Consider the following 14,627-nt stretch of genomic DNA (forward strand, 5'->3'; position numbering starts at 1 on the left):
ATGTGGTGGAGGCTTTGCAGCTTGCTGGTTTGGTTCCCCTTACAAGGTAAGGACTTAGAGCTCATGTCTTTTGATGTTCGGTTGACCTCATGTTTGGGCACATCTATCTACCCGTCAGTCAACGGCTGTCACGGAGGACCAACTGCAGAAGCAGCTCAGGTAAATCTGCCACTTTCCACGCCACGCCGCAATCACATCTGAGGGATGTTCCTGGATTCATTGAATCTCTTGTTCAGTGGTTACAGGGTCTAGAAAGGGTCATTGTAGTGTGTGTCTCTGTGGAATCTGTGTTATGGCAAAGGGTAACACGTTTATCGGCTCTGTCTTTTAAGGGTATACCAGTTGAAAGGGCATCTGTTTGGGATTTTTAAAAACTTCCTTGTTAAGAACAAAGAATGGCCTTCCCTTGGGGATCCAGTTGGTGCAGCTTTATAGCTTATCCCTATTTATACACTTTTGTTTAAAATTATTCTTTTAAATAGATAATATAAGCATGTGATTTAAAAAGGAAAGCTCAAAGAAACAAACTCTTCTTTCGGGGGCTCAGAGGCTAGCAAGGGAGATACATGGATACTTAACTAAATATAATAGGAAAGGAGCTGACCATGTTGCTTTCTTATCAGCAAAAAGGCAGCAAATCAGCAGTTTGGGCAACATAAATTGCCAGCTGCTTTTAGCTAATTGAATTACGGGAAGATCACTACACCTTCTTCCACTGCACAACTTCTATGGGTGCCAAAAACTTATAGCCCCCCCCCCAAAAAAAGTCCCATAATCTTGGAACCTGCCCTCTTTTCAAGGCTCCTACTGGCAGCCCCTAGGGTGGGTAAAACACAGTAAGAATGGAGAATTTTTCAAATTCTTCCCATTTACCTATATCGTAGATGATGAAAATCCACCAATTTGCACCCTCTATTCTGGTTGTTTAGTGGGGAGCAGGATGCAGGAAACAAAGAACAGCTGCAGATTGAGCAGGGTCCTCCTGATACTCCCTTTGACCAGGAAAGAGTCATCCATTTACTGACATGTTGTTGAGACAGATTCTTTAAAGCTATACTGGAAATAATTTGATTTTGAGAAAGTCTGATTCATTTGCACACTCGTAATTTCCTCTATCAAATCTATCTAAAGAATAATAATAATGTTTTTTGTCATGATCTGAATCGAAGCATATTTTGCCTGCTAACCTCATAAGAGCCAAGCAAATACAGTTCTGGTTTGAGAATTAACTCACTGTGTGTCTCTGGTTTTAACCTAGCTCATCTTTATTATTTAACATAACAAAATGAGCATCCTATTAAAATATTTATTACTGAGTATATACATTTACTCATGATTAGCCACTGATGGAACAAATACTTAAAATGTTACTTTGTGTTAGGCCCTGGGAATATAAAATGAATGACTAGCAAACAACTTTTGTATGAGGAGTCTGTAATCTACCCACAGAGACATACTTGTAACCAAAAAAGTAATGTGTGAAGTGCTGTAAGAGAAGTTTATTCGAAGCCTTTGGGGATCTGGAGGAGAGAGGAGGTTACTGAGGGGAGGGAGAGGCTAAAGCCTGGTTGGGCAGCTTTGACAAAAGTGGTGTAAGTTGACTTGAGCCTTGAAGGAGCTAAGAAAGGCATTCTAGGCTGAGAACAGCATGGACAAAGGCAAAGTATCTTCTTGAGCCTGGAACTTTCTGGAAACAGCAAGTAGCCATTTGCATGGAGCGTCTGGAAGGGAATATCAGCAAACGAGACTGGAGGAAAAGATGGGAGTCAAGTTATCTGGAATTTTGGCCTGATTCTTACAGGCAGTGGGAGCCATAGCAAATATTCTAATGAAGGAATCAAATGATCAAATTTATACTTTTAACTGTAATTCTGAAGCAGACGAGGATGATAAATTAGAGGGAGTGGAGGCTAGAAGGAGGTTATTGTAATGGTCCAAGAAAGAAACAATGGAGGCAGTGATAGTAGTGAAAAAAAGAGGAATGAATTGATTAAAGAGATGTTTTGGAGACGGAAGACGCTGGGGTGCCTTTCAGATACCTGGCATGCAGTGGCTTGGGATGACACTGAGGGCTACAGGGAACTACCCGAATGGAGCAGGTGGAGCACAAGGGACAGTACAAATGATGAATTCCAACTGGACGTGTTGAATTCGGGGTCCCTGCAGGACAGACTGGCTCTCTTCGGGAGTTTTAAAAGTTATTGCATGCAATAATTGGGCTACTAAGAAAAAGAAAGAATATCTTACTCTTTCTTCAGCCTGCCATGATGACCTAGAGTAGGGTGGACACACTACAACTCCCCAAACCAAGGACTCTTAGGAACTGCACAGGTTTTATCTACGGGTGCTTTGGTAGGTAGCTGTGGCTGCTGCTTGCCCTTCAGCTTAAGGGTCGGTCACGCGTACTTCGGCGCAAAGCCATTCCACTCATAGGACAATTGGTTCACGCGGTGGGGGTTGGAGATGATGGTGAAGGTCACAGGTTCCCTTTCCATGTATAAACCAGTCACACAGTCACAGTCTATAGCTCCAGACTTAACGAGCGGCCTCGTAACACATGGCTGTGCATGGATGGATAAACCCAGTCATGGAGATAACGACCAAGCCCAGCAATAACTAATCCACTCAGTAAACATGATGCACCAGCAGTGAGTGGTGACCTTCCAGGAGAGACGTCACAGCGATTCATTGTCAAGCTCTGTATGTCCAGCATTTGGGAGTCACGTCGGGCTCGTTTGTGGGTGAGAAGTCTGAAGCCCAGACAGGGAGAACTAGCAAGTAGGCACAGGGCACTCAGGGTCTACACTAGAAAGCCTAAGGGTGAATAAAGATATACATGTCTTTAGAACCCGTAGGGGAGGAAGTGGTGAGCAAAGAAGATACCCCTCACCCCATCCCTCTGACAAAGAAGGTGAAAGTTTGACTCTAAACTTAGGTGAAGAAAGATTTTAAAGACTAGTTCCACTGTAGTTTTCAATGGCAACAAAAGGATCATGCGGAACTTCTTTCTTAGAAGACGTGCCATCAAAACTTAGGTACCCACTGTGCTCCTCTTCTACCCTTTGACGTGACTTAGACACATTAGACAATATTTTTAAGCACTACCACTGAAGCAATATGGCCCAGTGGATTCTCACTGGGCTAGTCTTCCTTTCTACAATGATTTCCTGTCTCTGAATCAAACACGGGGTCTACATGACAGCACTGCAAGATAATTAGGCTTATAAAGTCAAAAGCAAGGCTAGGAGCCAAGAGTAGAGGAAACGACTAGTATTCTATGCCTCAAACACAGCCCTTTCCATCTGGAACTCAGGCACCTATTCTTGTGGTCAGCAGCCTGATCCTGAATTCTCAAAGGCAAGAGCAAACACTCACCTTGGGAGATAAAATTCTTTAGCAGATGCTAAAAAGCCATACTACCTTTTAGCACAATTTTTAAGACACTGTGAGAATCAACTGACATTATTTAATTCATAAGCATGCATCCCAAGAAAAAGACAATGATGATATACACCTTTAAAATGGGAAACACGGATTCATAAACAGGCAGCAGACAAATCTCGCCACTCCCTTCTCCCCACAGGTGGGCTTCCTGTCTAGACACTCATTTTACCAAAGGTAAGAACATTGGCAAAACTTCTAAGTGTCCATTTCTGGCCCAAAGGATGAAATCAGGGGATGTTGCTTAACACTAGTTTTTATTCTATCATTTATTTATGCAGTAACTTCCCTCCTGCCTCTCAGTATTCTTACTAACAATAGGAGAGCATAGATATCTATCCATTGCCTGCATTATAGTGTCATCATGAAAGCTGGCATTAAGCCATTACTTTCCAAGCTCACACTGTGATAATTTCTATAAGGAATGAATTTTAGAGAAATAGAAAACATAGTTATTGCCCTCTTGAAACTTCAGTCTGTTTGTGGGAAGCAAGATAACGCACGAGAACTAGAGAGTAAAGCAAGAATCACAGTGGAACGAAGCAATGCAAGTTAGGTCTAGATTCAAATTCTTGGTTCAAAAGTTGCTTAACCTTGGAAGAAATTCCATTGTCATTTCAAAGCATCTCTACTAATATTGGCCTTATTACTCGATTATAGGTTGATTTTATAGATGAGAATATTTCCAAATGACCTGCCTAAGCAGAATTCTGGCCTATGACTCAATGCTTTTTTGAAAATAATCTCTTTTTATTGATTCCTTGTTGCTCATCATAGTATTGGCTGATGATATGAGTGTTTTTCCCTTAGGACTCGAACATACTGTTTTCCCATGAAAGTCAATATGAATACAATACAGTAATTCTGGGTTCTTATTGCCAGAGGCCAGGTTGAAATTAATGACCTAGGAATGGAACAAACTAAAATGTCTGCACCAGTTAATTCCCAGAGCTCTCCAAAGTGCTTTTCCTAATATTTGAAATTTATCACAAGGAATTAACTCCCTTCTTGCTTCTCTTTTTTAATTTCTTTTTTTTAAGGTTTAAGATAATGCAGTAAAACTCATTGCATTTGCTGTTCATATTTTATAACCCCACGGTATTCTTCTGTTTATGGAAGTTTTTGGTACTTTCACTGATAAGAATTGTCTCGTCCTCAGGAAAAAAAATTTTTTTAAATTTAAAACTTGAAGAAAAAACAAATGGCAATAAATGTGCCAAATCGGCAGTAAAGCCAATTTATTTTTCTATCCGTTTCTTTTTGGGGAGGATAACTTTGTAGCTGCTTAGAACCAACTGTTTCTCATTCTCTGGGGTTCGTGATTTGGGGAAATTAGACTCTCACGTTTGCCTGGGGAAAGCACTGCTGTGGAATATTAAATCGGAAGAGATCTGAGAACATCTTCCCTCTGGCGGAGAAGCTCTTCTGCGGGTGGGGCGTACCTGCTCACCGTGATGGGCAGCTCCATAATTCGCAAGAGCCCGATGGGAAATAACATTCTTTCTTAGCATCCAAGACCCCCGATTTGTACTTGAAGACACAGTCGCCTGTTTTATAAACAGTGTCCAGAAAGGCTGAGTTTTCTGGGATCTCATCCCTTGGGTAGTCTGACTAGGTACGTGAGCACGGGCTTGCGAGCCTGCACACGTGGGTACAGGTGCCAGCCCCAAGACCTCTATGACCTTGAACCTCTACTCCCTCATCGTCAAGGGAGCAAAATAATTCTTCCTCTAGAGGGTTAGTTTGAAAGTTATGTTAAATATTGGTAACATGGAAGACGCGATTCCCAGCATATGGCAGGGCAAATGCCTAACAGACGTTCAACTTTCTTCCCATCAAAACCCACCCCTTCACTCAGACCTCTTTCGAGAGACATCTTTACTGCCCCTGCACACTGCGTTCCCTCCCTTCCTCACATTTTTTGCTGTTGACTTACGTTTTGTTGCTCTAAGAAATGTGTAGTAAACGACCCAATGACGAATGAGGTTGTGTTGAGTCTAAAGCCCTGCCTCAGCTCAGGAGTGGTGTGGCCCGTGCCAGCCTGACTGTCCCCAATTCTCTTCCTCTGCAGAGGCCTTTCGGACCAACCACATGGAAACCGTCACCGTGGAGGAAGGCCAGACACTCACTCTAAAGTGTGTCATTTCTCAGGTGGAGACCACCTCCCTGCAGTGGCTGGCCCCATCGGGCTTCACCATTTTCTTCAGCGAGCATCCCGGTAAGGGAAGGAAAAGTAAATCACTGCCAGACCTCAACCTGAGGGATTTTCCAGACAGACAGGTTGGTGGGACAGAAAGCAGGCATGAGTCACCCAAACGGTGGGCTTGGCTCCACCCACTGTGACATGTAAATAGCACCCAGAAGCCTATTATTTCACACGTGGCTGCTTTTTTTGGACAGGAAGTCTGAAATGGAAACCCCACCAAAATGGTTGGTAAAGGGGGCTCAAAGGACAAAGTACGTTTCCATCAACCCACCTCACCCCCATGTCACTTTTTGACTCTCAGCGACCATGAAAACCACCAACTGCATGATGACAGACGGGTAGCAGACGGACAGACTGGGGGCCCTTGGTCCTCAGGCAGCCAACACATCACCCCACACCTGGAGCCAGCTGCTTTGTTTTCCATCTGAGCAACCCAAAGCCACATCTCAAAGCCTCTTCCAGATGGCTCCCCTTCTCTTGTTGGTCTTAACAAAACCTTTAGATCACTAGGCAACAGGAATTGACAGGACGTATTACTTTGAAAAGGAAGGCAATCTTCCTCTCTCAGAAATACACATGGAGTCTTAGATGCCTGAGATGGAAGAGGACTCTTTTTTTCCCCAATTTTATGAAGATATAATCGACATACAACATTGTATTAGTTTAATGTGTACAACATAATGATTTGATATATGTATACATTGGAAAATGAGACCACAATAAGTTTAGCTAGGATCTGTCACCTCATGTCGTTACATTTTTTTTTCCTTGTGGGAAAGGATTTTTAATAGTCTATTTAGTTCATCTCTTTGGGCAGGATTTTATGAAACCCTCCCCTTTATGAGACCATTTTATATCTCCATTTAATACTCCTAACTGTCAAATGTTTGGAAAAGTCTCCAACACAGCAAATTTCATTCTGCTTTATAAAAGCAGAGCCTCTAAAAACATTTGATGTGCTTTGAAAATGTTATTAAATATTGACAGGTTCAATGTAAAATAAATTATTTTAAACTAAATCAACTAGATTCCGATAGAATAAGTAGATATTAATTGTTAAAAGTTCTGAGAGGAAAATTTAAGTAGAGAGAATTCTGTTAAATAATGTTTTCTGTTGCTTTGTTTTGGGTAAACTGGGAGAAGATGGACGTTCTCAAATTTCTGCAACAGGATGCCTTGATCTAGCTTGATGGTTCTCGACCAAGGGTACTTTTTGCCCTCCGGGGGGCATCTGGCAGTGTCTGGAGATAGCTTTGGTTGTTATAACTGGGGAGAGGCAAGGGGCTCTGGACTCTAGTGAGTAGGGATGCTGCTAAACATCTCATAATGCACAGTGTAGTCTCCCTTCCCAACAAAGAATTATGGACTCAAATGATCGTAGTGCTGAGATTGAGAACACCTGAATTCCAGCTCAGGTAACATCAGTGTCCCAGGACACACAACAATTATTCCAGATGAGAAACAACCTTCCTTAGTCAGCCATTCACAGTTTAACTATTTTAGGCTTGTTCACATTATAAATCTTAACATTAGAAAAAAAGAATCAAATAAAACCACTCATTTAAGGAGCCTCTGATTTGCTAAGCGACCTTTGACCTGAGATGGAAATCCCAGGTCAAGATAGAATCAAAAGGAACACTTGCTATTGGCTAGAACTTTCTGGAGCTGTGGGGGATTTTATGTTGGGGTTCGTTTGTTTGTTTGTTTGTTTTGGCCATTCCTTAAACATTTGGAAGGACTAAGTCGTCATCTTTGGGAAACTTCAAATAATAATGAACTTATAAAAATTAAAAATAACAAGCACCTAGCTGGAGCAATGAATATCAGTGCATTTATGTTCCATTCTTCACATACACTGTGACAAGACCATCACAAATGAATCAGATTTCAAAGACGCAAATCCTAGTGGGGTGTTTTCCATAATGTAAAAAAAAAATTATTTAATATCGTCCTGCAACCTGAACCCTTTGCCAGCATAGGGCTCTTAATTTCCTACAAGCACAAATAAAGCAAATTGCTTATTTCACGGATCCTAGAATCAAAATATTTCATTTCCTAAACTAACTTCGAACTATTCAAGGCCTCCAGCTGGCAACACCAGAATTTGGAAAGCAGCTCAGTTGAAGATGGGACATTTGTTCCTTTAAAGTGTGAAAATCAAAAGCTATTTCTGTGAATAATCAATCCACTGAGAGTCTGCATTCATCTGATACCTCTCCTCATAACAGCTCTTTTCCCCTCTTGTACAGCTTTAAAAAATTCCAAATACCAGCTTCTTCATTACTCCTCCCATCAGCTCTCCATCAGGGTGCTGAATGTAACACAGCAAGATGAAGGCGTGTACAAGTGTCTGCATTATGGCAACTCCGTGAGAACAAAGGAAGTGAAAGTCATCGTGTTAGGTAGGTGCCCGAATGCCAGGAAACCCAGCCTGGGAACAATAAACTTAGGAACCTGATACATCATTTTAAAACTTAATATTTTAGTTAAAAAATGTTGCCTAGAGCAAGGCATTTCCTGGGCACCTTTGCCATCTTTTGTTGAAAGGAACACAGCATTTTGAGTGGCAAGCCCCAGACTAAAATGTGAATTTGTGAAATTTGTCTTTGGCATCAACTAAATTCTCTCTGCAGGGAACTAAAAGGAAAGAAAACTAGTACTGGATAAGCCGTGACTGTGTGCCAGGTGCTGTGCTAGGCTGCAGAGAATCAAAGATGAATTAGGCACAATGTCTGCCCACAAGGAGTTTGCACACTAGTTTAGGAAGGCACAAAACACATACGGACATCAAGCAGAAACTTCTGACAGCATATCCTAAGATGGCATGAATTCAGATGTAACTGCACTGGACAATCAGCTCACATCTACAAAACAAGCTCCTCTCTTTTGTTGCGGGTGGGTGGGTGCGGGGTTGGGAGGCATGGATAGGAAGGGACAGCTCCTGACCGGTTGGAACTTGCTCAGTTCTGCAGATGGTCAGCTGTGTTCAGTGTAAGTCTTACTATCTTTACCTTTTTGCTTTTCGTGGCAGAACAGATCAATTAAAAACATGGCTTTTTATTGCTCTCTAGATAACATAAATCCACATATCACACAAAGAATTTCTTAGACTTCTCTCCTTGAATTATTAGAGTGTGGTACCTGCCATAAAGCAAAGGCATGTTGACTAAGTCTCTAGGAAGGAGTGTCTCCCTAGGGGTTTTGAGAACCAATGTGACTCCGCTTAGGGATCACCTTCTCCCCACCTTACTGGCCACCCCAAATACCACTCGGGCTCAGACTGACTGTGTGCCCTACTGAGCTCTCATAACACCCCATGCCTACCGCTATCATTGCACTTAACAGTTGGCCTTTCAATGAACAGGTTAGGGGCTGAGCCTATCGCCAGACTGTAGCTCCTTGGAGAGCCTTATCTTTTCCTTATTTGCATTGCCGGCATCTAGTGCAGGCTTGGAACTGACCTCATAATGTCTCAGTGGCAGATGGATGAGTAAATCAACATGAAAGAGTGCAGTTCTGGACCACAGTGTGAGGTAGAATAGGCAAGAGGAAGAAGGAAGCCTAACTGAAAAGGGTTTCCAAGACAGGAGTAGAAAGAAAAAGGGCCGGTGGGCCCTTTAAAAGAGAAATGCATCTTTGATGTTAGGAGGGAACAGAGGTAACGTACGTTGAGGGGAGTCCTAGACTCATGAAGGTTTAGACCTGAAACAACGAGACCATAAACCAGCTCCTTCATGTCACAGACAAGGAAACTGATAGACCAAGAAATTGTGGGATTTACCCAAGCACTTACAATAGTTGGTGACAGAGACAGGACTAGAATTCAAGCCTCTATTCCTCACTTAGTGTTCTACCAGTCAAATACATTCATATATAACGTTTAATAATTACTGTTGTAACAAAGTCTGCCTGAGAATTTCTAGAGACGAATCACACACTGGGCGACAAACATTCTGATTACAGCCAGAGTAGCTTTACAAGTACCTAAAAGCCCTTTAACTATATTTTGAGAAAGGTCAAGTAAAAAAAGACGGCCATTATTTAGACCACCCCCTACAATGATCCCTGCAGATTATTAGGCTCTGTGCTTTGCTGATATCTATAGACCAGCTAATTAAGCAAAGAAAAATCTATTTTCTTCTAGCAACTCCTGTCACGCCAACCTTGGAAGTTTCCGTTAGAATGCAAGATGGAGAACATGTCCTACTGAAATGCTCCACCGTGAGAAGTAAGCCCCCTCCACGGATAACCTGGCTCTTAGGGGATGACATGGAGCTCCAAGGTAAGTGAAGAAATGGTTCTCTTTCCTCCTTTGTTTTCCTTCCTGTTTATATGCCTAAGGAATTTTTCAATGTTCTGGCACCCTCTGGTGGCAGAAGGGTCCAGAAAACACCATTCAATATTTCATCAGTTGTTTCAAGACAAATTATCCTTACTAACCAATCAATACCATGCCTTACTCTTGAAAGCCTCTACACAAATAACATGGTTACATGTTTTTGTTTAAAACAAGGTAGAAAACTAAAATAGAATATTTATTATGGCTTCATAACATTTCATAAAATAAAAGGTACAATATAGCTATTACCTATGAGCATAAACTTTGTAGCAGGCATAAAATTAAAAGTACGTTTAACAGGGACTTCCGTGGTGGCGCAGAGGTTAAGAATCCACCTGTCAATGCTGGGGACATGGGTTTGAGCCCTGGTCTGGGAAGATCCCACGTGCCGCGGAGCAACTAAGCCCATGCGCCACAACTACTGAGCCTGCGCTCTAGAGCCCGCGAGCCACAACTACTGAAGCCTGCACACACTAGAGCCCATGCTCTGCAGCAAGAGAAGCCACCGCAATGAGAAGCCCGTGCACTGTAACCAAGAGTAGCCCCCGCTCGCCACATCTAGAGAAAGCCTGCCTGCAGCAACAAAGACCCAAAGCAGCCAAAAATAAATAAAATTTAAAAAAAATACATTTAACATAATACATGTAATTGGAACATATATGAACTTGCTTATACCTTAGAGTACTATGTCATACTGCCCACGACAGACAAAAATATTTTGGTAACAAAGAATCTAAGCTTTGAGCCTTTTAACTGAAGCAGGAAAACCAACTGTGGTGCTTGGGAACTATTTCTAGTTTGTTTACATTTCAACAGACATTCCATTCGATTTTATGTAACCATAGATTCAGTCCAGTGCCAATTCTGGACCTCTCCTTTAATTTGCCTTATTCATTCAACTTGAGTAAGTTGGGTCTTGGGTCTTTGTGTTTCACAACATTAGGCTATCTTTCCCGTGTAAACATGATAAGCTTTGGATTTTTTTTTTTCCAGTAGTGAAGGGTTTATAGAAACGTATCCACTCTTGTTCATCTGCTTCTCTTTGGGACTAGGGCCAAGCATGTCCCAGGCAGCTGGGGGAAGTTAGAGTGAGGGTGGAAGTCTAACAGGTTTGCCAAGATGTCAAGGCCATTGGTCTCTCAGAGACCCAAACACGTCCAACAGCATTAAACAGCCACAACCTCACACACCTCTTTAAATTGCTCCATAGGTGAAACCCACCATGAATATGAAACTGATGGGAAGAAGTGTAATAGCACCAGCACACTCAGAGTCCACACATATGGCAAAAACTCAACAGCGAGCTGCATTATCCGACACAAAGGCCTGCAAGGAAGAAAACTGGTAGCCCCTTTCCGGTTTGAAGATTTGGGTAAGAACCACCAATGACTGTCTTTAATTATTTTAAATTTACCTTAATATTACACTATCAAACAAAATTAAATGGATTAGGAAAAGTCCTTCAGAGTGAGCTCAGGTCAACAAAGCTTTCTTTAATAGCAAATTCCTTTAATGACTGAAATGTATCCCACTGGCCAACAGGGTTGCAACTGTTCCAACACTGAGAGGAGCCCCCGTTGGGCAGAAAGCCTAGCAGAGTGCCATATGCAGACAGTGTCATGGTCACTTTTTGATCATGACAGCTGGCATAACTTGACCTTAAATAGTTTTATTGCAGTCATGTGTTTGGAGAGATCATGTGACGCATACTACCTCTCTGTACTTAACCCAAAAGGAGACAATATTAACTGAAATAAATCTAAACTTGTCAATATCATTTTATGTTAATATAACACTCATGTAGTCACATTAAGTCATGATTATGCTTTAGATTTATTTTGTTACAACCGTTTTGGAGATTTTAGTCTACCCATGTTAATACTCTGAGCAGAACACCAAAAAATAAGAATAATAAAAACTAAAAGAAAAAAACATCAAACATTAAATGTGAAGAGGAGTTGCCTCCATTTTCAGAATCTCTCTTCTCTGATTCCTTCACCAGAAGTTTAAGAAGTAATTTAAAAACTATATAAAACTTTTTGAGCCAAGAAGTATCCTATAAGAAGCAGCATGGGAACTTCCCCGGTGGTCCCATGGTTAAGACTTTGCCTTCCAATGCAGGGGGTATGGGTTCGATTCCTGGTCAGGGACCTGAAATCCCACATGCCTCACGGCCAAAAAACCAAAACATAAAACAGAGGCAAATCCAGTAAAGACTTTAAAAATGGTCCACATCAAAAAAATCTATAAAAAAAAGAAAAGAAGCATGAATCACACATCTATCATTAATAAGAGTCCGACCTTCATTACTTTATAAAAGTTCTTCTCAGTGAGAAAAGAGATTCCTGGAGGATAAGAATTCACTCACATTAGTGAAGGAGGAAGCTGTTGGGTGACAGTGCATTTGTTGAAAAAGCTCTTTATCAAATGAACTAACCAATGAGGAAAGGCACTTGTTAACGAGGACCTCTCTGTGGGAAAATTGTCACGCTGCCCTGTGGGCGCTGGTGCTGTGGCTAACAGCTCCCCGCTCACTACCCCGTGCTCGCCACCGTTCACTTTCTCATCAAACCAAAAGCAGGTCTTGAGGAAGCTGGGTTTAGAAGACTCAAATACCCACAGACCAGACCGTACTGTAACCTGACGCAAATATTCCTACCTCTTTGTTTTTGGGGTTTTTTTTAAGATTTTTTTTTTATGTGGACCATTTTTAGTCTTTATTAAAGTTGTTACAATATTGCTTCTGTTTTATGTTTTGGTTTTTTGACTGTGAGGCATGTGGGATCTTAGCTCCCGGACCAGGGATTGAACCTGCACCCCCTGCACTGGAAGGCGGAGTCTTAACCACTGGACCGCCAGGGAAGTCCCTCCTTCCTCTTTGTCATTCATTCTGGTCCCCAGCCTCCACCCCCATCAGTGGAAGGGAGCACGTGGGGAATGTGAGAGGGTCACCAAAGAGAAAATGGGGCTTTATTTATCTAAATGCTTCTGAAAGACTTTCGGATTTTAAATAAAAGAACCAACAATATCAAAAAAGCATATTTTTACTTGTCAGCAATTGTTCAAGCCATCTACAAAAATTACTGCTGAAGGGGAAATCACAGTTTCTCCTCCTTGATGGCCATAGTTCTATAGGGCTAAAAATCATAGCCATAAAATGTTTCTAATAATAATAACAGGCTAAAACTTGACTTTTATTTATGATCTGATTGTCAGTTATTTAGCACCACTGCCAGATCCCCAGTAAGTGTTCACAGAACAACACCAGGATCACCTGTTGGTGCTTCCAACTGTCTATGAATATTTCTCTTTGACTAGCTCCTACATTGACCAACAGATGCTAGAAATCTGATAAGTAAAAGTTTGCTAGCTGAGGATGCTCAGGAACATCTTTACAATAAGGATTCTGACCCTCTCATCTCCACACTCTGCATGGTAGGAACAATGTTTACTTATTTATTTTTAAAAGAATTAACCTACTTCATATAAAGAGAAATGGCATATTTTTATGGAAAAAAAACCTATATTTTGCAATGCCAAAAAATAGAAAAATGGCATTGTTTTACATTTAAAAAATTTTTTTTTTTTTAAAGAAGATGTTGGGGGTAGGAGTTTATTAGTTTATTTATTTTTGCTGTGTTGGGTCTTCGTTTCTGTGCGAGGGCTTTCTCTAGTTGTGACAAGCGAGGACCACTCTTTATCGCGGTGCACGGGCCTCTCACTATCGTGTCGTCTCTTGTTGCAGAGCACAGGCTCCGGACACGCAGGCTCAGTAGTTGTGGCTCACGGGCCTAGTTGCTCCACGGCATGTGGGATCCTCCCAGACCAGGGCTCGAACCCGTGTCCCCTGCATTAGCAGGCAGATTCTCAACCACTGAGCCACCAGGGAAGCCCTAAAAATCTTTTTACTATCTGGTTTAATAGAAATAGGTTCTCATAACTTCTGCATTCAAGCTCTTGCGATATGTTGTTTTGCTTAAACTATACAAAAACATTAAGCCTCACACAAAGTTGGAAAAGGGAAGAGTATTTGAATAGCCTTTTTCAGATAATTGTGGATACTCTTCTTCAACACTACACTAAAACTCGACAAGAGGTAGTTTCTTAAAGGTTAGCTGCTCTGTGGACTCTAGAACCATGTCAATGAACTTTTCATACTCTCGTTACATTAAAATCCATTGAAAAAATTTGCTATTTAAATGATCCAGGCACTATTCCTAACATCATGCCTTGGTCATTTGGAGAATATTGATTCATTGATTGATACAATCTTTCAAATGTTGGCACATTTCAGTAACAAAATCACATTCATTAATATCATCACTAATCTCATCAGAAGCCTAAATATTTGGAACCTGTCAAGTTCACAGTGGTGGATACAGGTTTTCCAAAACTCTAACTTGAAATGTGGCTAGTGCAACCGAGGAAGTAAATTTTTAATATTACTTGTTATTAATTTAAATTTAAATAATCAGTATAGCTGGTGGATACCATATTGGATAGCAGAGGTCTATAACATTCTAACCAACCAGGGAGATAAATCATCATGTACCAGTATCCACTTAATCAAAACAACATTCAGTCTAAATGAATCTATTTAGCAGTTTTGCTAAATAGAGGATAAATCAAAGTAAATACAAA

The 14,627-nt window shown here is 41.3% G+C and overlaps 1 protein-coding gene across 1 annotated transcript in view; it reads left to right on the forward strand.

Annotated features, from left to right (window-relative positions):
• CRTAM (cytotoxic and regulatory T cell molecule) overlaps positions 1 to 14,627 on the forward strand; it is a 24,280-nt gene continuing 9,653 nt past the window's right edge. The window contains exons 1-5 of the mRNA XM_060104886.1: positions 1 to 46; positions 5,513 to 5,659; positions 7,897 to 8,049; positions 9,792 to 9,929; positions 11,197 to 11,358. Of these exons, the coding sequence (XP_059960869.1) occupies positions 1 to 46; positions 5,513 to 5,659; positions 7,897 to 8,049; positions 9,792 to 9,929; positions 11,197 to 11,358 (646 nt within the window). The remainder of the gene's footprint in view (positions 47 to 5,512; positions 5,660 to 7,896; positions 8,050 to 9,791; positions 9,930 to 11,196; positions 11,359 to 14,627) is intronic.

This window comes from Mesoplodon densirostris, chromosome 7 (genome assembly GCF_025265405.1).
Source record: "Mesoplodon densirostris isolate mMesDen1 chromosome 7, mMesDen1 primary haplotype, whole genome shotgun sequence".
Taxonomy (NCBI): domain Eukaryota; kingdom Metazoa; phylum Chordata; class Mammalia; order Artiodactyla; family Ziphiidae; genus Mesoplodon; species Mesoplodon densirostris.